The sequence below is a fragment of the Olea europaea genome, chromosome 12 (genome assembly GCF_002742605.1).
Source record: "Olea europaea var. sylvestris chromosome 12, O_europaea_v1, whole genome shotgun sequence".
Lineage (NCBI taxonomy): Eukaryota > Viridiplantae > Streptophyta > Magnoliopsida > Lamiales > Oleaceae > Olea > Olea europaea.
Window position 1 is genome coordinate 28,547,655 of NC_036248.1, and position 10,291 is coordinate 28,557,945.

The 10,291-nt window shown below is 35.1% G+C and overlaps 2 protein-coding genes across 2 annotated transcripts; both read right to left on the minus strand.

Moving 5' to 3' along the window:
• Nucleotides 1-3,503: 3,503 nt before the first annotated feature.
• LOC111406311 (probable E3 ubiquitin-protein ligase XERICO) lies at nt 3,504-4,501 on the minus strand. The gene has a single exon (XM_023035696.1). It carries the CDS (start codon nt 4,349-4,351, stop codon nt 3,902-3,904), a length of 450 nt encoding a protein of 149 aa, XP_022891464.1. The 5' UTR covers nt 4,352-4,501; the 3' UTR covers nt 3,504-3,901.
• An 819-nt stretch (nt 4,502-5,320) lies between these two features.
• On the minus strand, nt 5,321-9,870 carry LOC111406312. Its single transcript, XM_023035697.1, has 14 exons — nt 9,565-9,870; nt 8,328-8,439; nt 8,097-8,246; nt 7,626-7,730; nt 7,238-7,321; nt 7,053-7,168; nt 6,856-6,957; nt 6,652-6,765; nt 6,486-6,542; nt 6,297-6,363; nt 6,158-6,211; nt 5,963-6,037; nt 5,709-5,744; nt 5,321-5,564 (listed from the first exon to the last, which is right to left on the minus strand). The coding sequence occupies exons 2-14, from the start codon at nt 8,433-8,435 to the stop codon at nt 5,448-5,450; spliced, it is 1,185 nt and encodes a 394-aa protein (XP_022891465.1). The 5' UTR covers nt 8,436-8,439; nt 9,565-9,870; the 3' UTR covers nt 5,321-5,447.
• Between the last annotated feature and the right edge of the window lie 421 nt (nt 9,871-10,291).

Consider the following 10,291-nt stretch of genomic DNA (forward strand, 5'->3'; position numbering starts at 1 on the left):
AACGTTTTGAATTTGCATGCAGAATATTTTATTATATGATTGAAAATGAGTACATAGAATAAACAGATTTGAAAAAATGATCGTGAAATAGGGGCTTAATGTAATTCTACAAATAGAAATTTGAAATCCTCAAACAATGAAAAATAACTTAGAAAACTCAGAAAGATAGAAGGGCTCCAAACTGCCGGCTACAAGCAGCAAAGCCATAATCTTGTTGAGAGAATGCAGTACAATCCAAATTACTGGCACGACCAAAATGGAGCTCAGAATAACAACATTAGGTGTTGTTATGACTCGAAAATCTTAATCTATCTATAGAACTCCAACAATTTATGCTTTAAGATCAAAGGTAAGTAAATGGTTTCACCAGTAACTTAATCAGTTGTTAAAAAAGAGCACAATTAATTTACAAATGTGATTGATAAACTACTTTGTCAGTAAAGATATCAATACTTTCTAAAAAGCTTTATAACATGAAAACTAAGATACTTGCAAACAAGAAACGATATGTCCTGTTATTGTCAAACGTCTAAGTGTGAGGTGGATCACTCCATTCACATGTTAGAAGTCAATTGGTCTAGAGAGATTGAAAGGGATTGTGCTAGTTTAGGAGTATTTTGGACCATAGATTAAATCCAATGGTTGGATTTAGTGTTGTGGTCGATTCTTTTTTCCTAGTCATGTCACATTCACTCTTGATCATAGTACAATATTTGAATTTGAATTCAAATGGTTTTGGCTCTATAATTACGAGACTTCTTCACTTATGTCATTTGGACTTGGCATAACAAAAGAGAGAAAATGTAGAGAGGTAACCAAGTGTGAAAAGTTTATGTCTCCGTCGAAATTCTTGGTGGCTTCCGACGGATCCTTTTCTCGGTATATCAATTGCCATTCCATGGACGATGGTGTATGATCCGATGTGACACAAATCTGAGCTCAACATCATAGGACACTCCATTGGTTGTGTTTAAGAAGCTTTGGGTTGATTGGTTCAGTTTTTACACTTTGAGAGTTTATGTTTCCGCATTGTGGTAGTAATAATAATTTATACATTATATTTTAAACTCTACACTAAGTTATCAGCTCGACTAGATGTCAAATGCCTAACTCAAGAGAGGTCGAGTAGTAAATCAGACCAACTAGAGAAAACACAAGAAGGCAAATCCAAGATTCCACCAAAATAAGGTTGATCCATGTAGAAAAAAGACCGTAAGGTGAGGCTGAGCCCGTGTTGAGACGAGAACAGAAAGTGAGGCCATGTCAAGAGTAAGCCAATGCAGAGGTGGCCTAAAAAAACAAAGAAGACCTTACCAGTACCAAAACATTCATTGTGGCTTGTTGGCTAATATCTTCGTGTTAGGCAATTTTGGACGTGGGACTTATCCATTCAAATGAAGTTTCCAAATTCTATTACTTTCAGAGTTTCTTATAGATCATAAATGCTTGAATCGCCACGAAAACTTTTGGTTTCAGCAATAGTATTCGATTAGTAGATCCTCATATTTTTCTTACATCTTAGTTACTGAGATTTGATTATTTGTTAAAATTGCAGTATTATTAGTGAGTCCTGAAGTAACTTATAGACTACTCGAAACATTAACCGAATGTTGGGTACGTTAAACTGAATAGTGATGTCTCTTATAGGCTTGATGTGTTAGCTTTGCAACTTGATCACAAAGGGAATAATGACATGTTTGGCATGCTTGATAGGACATGATATCGTAATTCATTTGAGTTCAGCGTACCATATATGCCATTACTATTTCAAATACGACTTATGATAAAGTTCATTAAATAGTAGAAAAAGAAGAATACCCTGAAAGACACAGAGATTCCTTTTTTATATTGAGATCACATTTTTGTTTACAATAACCAGAACTGGACGTGACAATTTCAATAATCTTCAATTGTTCCAGTACATACTTCCTACTTCCCATTAGAAGTATTAGGTTTATGTAAGTTTTTTGAAGAAATCTCAAGTAGGGAATAACAAGGATATGAACTGCAGGAGATGGTGAAACTTGTACTGATCAAACAGGAAGAATAGATTGAAATAAAAGAAGAAGAAGAAGAAGAAGAAGAAGAAAGAAAAGAAAGAGAGATGAGATTGTGCAACAACGACATGTATTTGAAGCTTTAAAATTTTGGATCCAGTTCGTCAAGCGTTGAACCTTGAGACATTTACCTAGGAATGAAAGTACTTCAAATTTATTGACTTTCAATGCCAAGAGATAAGGGCTAATAGAATGTTTTGTACACAATATTTGATAGGACTACAAGATTTGAAGTTCGCCTTCTCATTTAACACCGTCCAACTCTGTCCAGAATTATTGAACTTTGTCAATAAGGAATTAAGAATAAGGTGGAGAGAATTTCTTGCCTAGCTGCAAATGCCAAATAACACATAAAATCACCATCAATTTACCTTTTCAATTTGGAATCTTAATCTAACACTATAAATTTGAACTCAAAATCTCCAAGCAATGCAAATCAACTTGAAATAAGAAGAAAGGGAGAGAAAAAACTTGAAAATGCAAGGGTACCCGGAGTATGGCTACAAGCAAGAATCCTATGTGATTGTCGAAGAGGAGAAAATCGTGAAGGAAAACTGTGGCTATGATAATAGTTCAACCATGCAAATGATGAGGCCTAATGAATGCATCCCGACTCATCCACACAACCACCACGCGCCACCTCATCGTGGCGGTTATTACGAGGGTATGAAGCATGGAAAGGAAGGTTACTGGCCTAATGATGGAGAGCACCACCACCACCATGACAGCTGGAATATGGACGAGCCTGGCTATGGGTACAAGAGACATGATGGAGATTATAAGTATGAGAACTCGGACAACGTACATCGCTTAAACATGGGTGGTGGTCATCATCATGCGCCGCCAACGCCACCACCTATGCCGCCAGTGGTGCTGAACGGACTGGTAAAGCATTACAGTGATGCTTGTGAAGGCGTGCACCGCCCACAGTATTATGTGGATGAGAAGGATGTGTACTACTTGAATTCCAAGAGAATTGATGATTAAAAGACTGTCTTACATATGAAATATGTAGAAGTTATGCACTTCTCTTTAAATAACAATTGTAGCACCTCCTGTACCCTGGAGTTGCTTCAGCAGCAAACATAATAATTTATAAAAATAATATGATCATTGATCATATACTCTATTAGTATTCATTATAATTGAGTACTTGAATTTTCGTTCAATTTTTATTTAGACGACTCTTAATTTAGGGGATTTCTATTGTCAAGTTTCGACTAACATAGCCTTTAACTTATCACACACTGGAAGGTAATGCTGTAAATATTATATACAAGGAAAGAAAATTAGGGAATTATGTTCAAGAAATTAAAAGCGTGCACACACACATTTTCATACAATATAGTATTCAACTTATAATTGAGTACTAGAATTTTCTTTCAATATTTCTTTAGACGAGTCTTAATTCAAGGGATTTCTATTCTCAAGTTTCAACTAACAGTCTTTAACTTGTCACACACTGGACACTAATGCTGTAAATATTATATACAAGAAAAGAAAATTAGGGAATTATGTTCAAGAAATTAAAAGACACGCACACTCATTTTAATACAATATTCGATTCGATCTACACAACATCCCTTGTATCTATTGAATTCAAATGTGACCTCGCCACATACTAAATCATGAAATTTTGTCCATGGCCTTTTGCATAATCTACTTCTACACTTTCAACTTATTACGAACTACATATATGTTTGGTATCTCGACGTCGATCTCGACCTCGACAAAACTTCAACATATTGAATAAAATAAAAATACAAAAACTCATTTTCGATCGAGTCCAGCCTACCAAATACGCCAACAAATTTAAACCATTCCATCCACACAATTCTTGATAGTTACATGGTGGATCTACAAAGAGGACAAGTAGTGTGTTGATTCTCAAACCACTTCTCCAAACACACTTTATGGAAGAAATGCTTACAAGAAAGCTCACTCACTTCCTCATCACCTTCAAATCTACATAGACACACACAACACTCCATTGTAGGCCAGATACTGCCGCCGGCGCCGCCACTGCCAGAGCAACCACCACTATCAAGGCAGCGCCGCCTTCCACCATCACTTCTGTTTCTACATAAAGAATCGTACCGGGTTAGTGACACTCTTCGGGTTCTTGAAGCATCTTCGTCGAAATCTTGCTCCGCCTCACCGCCGCCGCCATTAGAACCCACCACTTGCAGCAAAGATCTCAGCAAATTCTTTACTAAAGCCACTGAAATAACTGTGTTCATTACCAGTAAAGGTAGCATACCTTCAGTTGGGCTAGGAAAACTCGACAGACCCATTTTTTTTTTCCGTCGTGCTACGGATTAATTCCTAATCCCGACTCACAAAACTCGAAAAATAATCAGAAAACGAGCAAAACATACAAATCTGGAACAAGGGTTTTGTAAAGGGCGAAGAAATTTGGTTCCACAGAGGAGATGAGGATCGAGGTTGCCAATAAATAAAACCATAGTTTAAAGCTATTTTGGGATTTGTCGACACGTGGCGACACGTGTATGGTTATTGTGCTTGATGCTGATTGGGTTCAAAACCGGCTTTTCACTGAAATAGAAAGGGTAAAATAATTAGGCCACGTGTCCACAATGATTTTTGTGTTGGCCAATAGGATTGCGCTATATTGCAATGTTAGGTCTGGTGGAAGTTTCTTGATTTTGGGTTATCTCTTATTCTAATGATTGAAGATTAATTTGATTTAATCACTACTGATTGTGATATATGAACGAATGCGCGTACTCAGGTTGGCGAGTGGGCGGTTGGAGTCTTGCAAGAGTTGAGAACACTTGTATACTTGAGTTTAATTTCAATATTTTTGGAATCCTATACAAAGATTGTTCGTCCGTTATCTTTAAAATATTTATTTACTGAACTTGTGACCACTTAACCATAAAGCCATGAGGTCTCGTTAATCGGGTTTCGAGTCACTAATAGAGAGCATCTCCCCTCTCTACACTAATAGAAAGGCTCTAGCATATTGTTTTGAATTTCATAACGATCTTCCTAAGTGTCAATATACGAGATAGTGATCGAGAATTACAGAGATGCTCAATCACGTCTGTAGAATGTTCTTTTGTTACAATTCCTCTCAATCTGAGTTGGGATCTGCTTCATCTATGACAAAACTTTCTTCCCTTTATGAAAAAGATTGACTAAAGATTACCTAGAGAGGGATTTCCATTTTGAAAGGTGTTAATAATCAAATTTACCCACCAACGATGACTAAACCACTCTATAGGCACAATGGAAAGACAAATTGAAAAGTATTACTAATTCATTTAAGCTTAAATGTGTTATTTATGATGGAAAATGTACTATCTACAGCAAGAAAAATGAAAAATTCAAAACTAGAGGTTAGAGTCTTAGACCCCGTGCAAAATTTCAATGGTGATCTGTGAAATTGGGAGGATCAATTCCCATTGCCTTGTAATAAGATTTTTCTGCATCAGCCATCCTAGTCTGGAACATTTTCCACTCCTGTCTACACCTCTCGCGCACCTGGAACCAACGAACAAAACTCTAGTTAATATGAATTCATAATAGATACAGTTCTAGAGCGTATAAAGAGGATTAAACTATTTTAGAGTTGGGTCCTTAGCAATTTAGCAAATGGAATGTACTATGTATGTTGAAACTACGTACCCCATGCCATGGAGCCTTGCCATTATCTAGTTGCCCCTATCAAAATATCGAAGGGAGATGGTGATTATTTCGTGATGTCTAAAATTATATACAATAACGATTAAAAAAATAAAAAAAAAAGTCTTGTTCTACACAAATTTTTGGAGTCAGTACATGAATAATTTTTTGTTCCTCTTTTAGGTTCAGTACATTTGAAAATCCATATAACATGTATAAACCACAATATGGCAAGTGTTACCAATGTCATGTTTTACCTGATTCCCAAGTGAAGGAACACTTTGATGAACAATCCATTGGGCATCTACAACTCCAATTTTCTCATGAGCAGGCTAAAACAGAGACATGGCCACATGGTTATCAGTAGAACTTGCAGAACAGGCTGATTAAAAATTTTATATATATATTCCAGAGTCAAACAGTGGATTTTGAAGGGGACAAGCACGACTAACCTCGACACATTTTTGCAGGGCGAAGTCAAGACCCCAACCGTGGACCAAGTCATTCTACAATTACCAGATCAAGACAGTCAAATCACAAATTCAAGGACTTTCAAGATCCAAGAGTGAATGCAAGGAAATCACAGTTAACCTGTATCATATGCCATACACAACGCCATGCCTCTCGAGAAAAGACAGGAGCCATGATTTCTACGAATCTGTGTAGTTGATGACAGAAAATGAAAAATAATGTCCAAGAATTACACTGATGCAATCAGAACAAAGAGAAAGTCGACAAATCTTTCAATAAAAAGAAGAAAAAACAGAGAACAGTTCATACGCTGCACAGGGAGGCAAACGGGGGTCAGAGCACCAGCCTGGCTTCTCCTCTGTTTGCCTATATTCAGAAGCAAATATAAGAAGACATTGCAAAAAAAAAGGTTTCACCCAAAATATGCATAAATGGTACGAAATTTTAGTTGTTTCTTTTGTTTTATAATTCTTACTTGTGAACTTCACAATCACCTCTTCTCTTTGTCATCTGCCAAGTCAACCCTCGATTGGGTTCCAAACCAGGCTGTGAAATTTCTAATCCATGTTTTTTCACAAGTTTGATGTATCTGGAAATGCAAAGGCGAAGAAAGACACGCAACACAGATTAGTTAACAAAGATTTTCGTCAAAAAAGTAAATTGTTGATTAGATGCTCACTCTTCGGCAACAAAATGCTCGACTCCAAGGTCTTCATCCCAAATAAATATGAAATCATATGGTGCAACAATGTCAGGATGCAGAAACCTTTTAGCAAACCACCTTTTAAAAAAGATGGAAATTCAAATGAAAGAAATAAATTATAGGGTACTCAAAATAATCAAAATAATCACAAATTTTTGTGAACAGTTCCTTACCATTTTGTCTGTTTTTTTGCACTCACATGAATAGCCCGCTTCGACCACTCAAACTCATCCCATTCGGATGCTCGGCCATCATAATGAAACAAAACGATGGTAAAGTTCTCTGAAAACTGTAGAAAGAACATGCTTAGAGAAAGAGACAATGTAGGTTGGGAGGGTATACAGGAATACTTGTTGACCTTTTTTACTGCTGCATCAATGTTGTGTCTTTGATCATAACCAACTGTAAAGGTTACCAGATATATTGGTTTGCTGGTCAAATCCTGTATAATGTCGTATTGATCAGACAAAATTTAAAGAAAAGATAGCATTTGTACTTATTTCACAAATATAGAAACCAGAAACTAGTTTTACATTTGGATAATGGATTTTGCACTCTCTGAGTCCATGTCAAGTTTTATCCATTCTTGCAAAAGTTACTTGTTTAACTCAAAAATTCCACTTCGATCAATCTTAACAATTTGTGTGTTACACAAACCAAAGCGTATTTTGCATTCAAAAGAATAGATAATTTTACAGTTTAATAGTATTTTGCATATGAAACTATGTTTTCAACAGAATACTTACCTCATTAGGTTTACCCCACAATCTGCGGAGATAAAAGTCTGATTCGGACGCAACAATTCCTGGAGGTAATCTCTCTGCACCTTTAGGATTTGATGGGACCCAAATCTAAATCAGAATAATTAGAAAAAGAAGGTATTAAACTATTAATAGACAAATTCACATAGGTTTACTATCCGAAAGATATTAGGTTTCCAAATATTTCATCTACACATAGTTAACACACGATTACAGATGCATAGACCTAAGGAAAGAAGAGAAAATAATCTGTATTTCCAACTAACCTAACATCAGATATTTTGACTAAAATTTGAAGATGTGTTTCTCTGCATGAACTTCATGTTTATCTCGAATTAAAAGACTATAAGTAGACATATTGTTCCGTAGAAGCAGTGTACAGAAATTATTCTATAAAATAATGTTCAAACACTATCTCAATTTTATAATATTGCCTAATTAACAAGAAAAAGTAACCTTTGATGAATCATTCATATTTTGATTTTCAGTTGAGTAGCTTGTATTATTCTTGGAAGAAGAAATATCATTTGTACTTTGGGTAGAGCCACCTGTACTTTTGTTGCCAACAATCGAAGAATCATGAACAAGAGCAGATTTCATATTTAGCTGCAAAATTGAAAAGGTAGAATGAATTACAACGAAGATTAGAAAGCAGCATCACGAATAAAAAGAGCAATTTAACCATACCTTCATTAAAGGAAGAACGGGAAATGACTTTCCTATAAAGAAGCCAAAGATGAAGCCGACAAAAACAGTAATAATAACCCTCATTGTTTCATTTGGTTTATTAACCATTGCACTGCAAAAACAGACGTCAAAAGTCATACAAACTGTTGTCGGGTATGTTATAATGCTTTAAGCTTGATTTAACTACACAAGAACCAAAACTTATAAACCTGCGTCCTAAATTCCCTTTCTATGTAAAGTTTCTGCTTCCATATTTTGAACACATATGGCCCTAATAGCTGCTATGGAGCGATCAGTTAAGTTTAAAGCAGCCACTCTCCAATAAAAAGTAGAGAGGTTTCTAACACGAAAGAACAATTTAGAAATAATTTATCCATCAGAAAAAGAACAAATAGTTCTCGAAAACCCCACAACACAGAGAAGTGGTAGAAAATACAGAAAGCAAGAGTTATGTAACAACAAATTATTAGATATTATATAAGGAAAGTGTGTCAACGAGTTCGTATTCAGCTCAACACGTTGAAAACTTTCTACGAGATTTTATTACACCACCAGAATAAAATCACAAACTCAATAATGCAAAATATATATATATATATATTAAAAAAAAAGGAAAATTGGATAAAGCTTCCTTTGAAGCTCGCATTCTTCCCACAATCAACTTAACTATACCAGAATAAAACCACAAACTCAACATCCTGAAAAAACAGTCAAATCTAGCTAAAACTTTCCACATAAATTAAACTGCCCCAATGGAATTTCATACTGAAAACCGAGTAAACAACCAAACCTTCACCCCTCAAAGTTGATCAATCACTACAAAGCACAGTAATTCACGTGTGCATCCGTGTCACAATCAATTCCACAAGAAATTGCAGCAGTTCACTACCATAAACTGATCACAAATTTAAGCACAACCCACTTCAATTGCAGAAAGCCATTCATCCTTCCTTCCGCCCAGAACCCCTTTTTCAATCCAGATATATATAGAATAGGCATAAACAATAATTTCCGGCATTTCAAGTCACATACAAACAGGACTCTTGGTTTACTTAATTTCCAAGGCTTAACAAAACTTCGATAACTTCAATTTATTAAGAAAGAAAGAAAGAAAACAACAGCACCAACAACAGATATTTCATTGATTTTTTCATGTTGGCTTATTTTTCATCATAATAAAATTAAACACCCGACATGCATAAACACGTACGCATATTTAAAATGCTTGAGAGCATACCTGGATTGAAATTGAAAAACCCAGAAAAATTCAGACGAGTTAAAGCGTAAGTAGCCGAGAGCCACGAGAGCAAACACAATTTTCTCGGTGAACTTTTACTGAGGAAATAAACGCTTGTTGAACAGCTTTAACCCTTCAATTAATGCGTTAATTCTCTACAAATATAATGATAGTTGTGAAGGAAGATTTGAAAGTGGAGCACTATAAGAATTTCCAAGTTAATAAAAGTCGTGAAGTTGGAGCAAAAAGATGGTATCTTGTGAGAAAGAAAGTGAGATTAAAAAAGTTACAGAGGAAACAGATTGATTTGTTTTGATTTTTTACTTCCCTTTTCTTTCCAAACAGTTTTTTAATGCAATAATTAGGATTCTTGGTCCACAAAGTTAGACCATGTCACCATAAACAAGATTTTAATCTATTTTTCTTCTTAATTAACCAAATTTTCTTCAAAATTCCGAATATTTTTAATTAATTTATTATAAACACGTCAATTGTGTTTGGTCCGTAATACTAAAGACAATGTCTTGACCAATATGGCAAGAGAGATTTAATTTTTTTTTTTTTTTTTACTAATGTATAATATTATATTTATTATTCAATTTTCTCCGTCGAAGTTATTTTATATTCTTAAATTAATTTAAAAATTAAAAAAGATGTTAATGTTTTGTGTTTAATGATGATGGAATATCGTTAATGTAAAAGTCCGTGAAATAATAGGATTGGACAG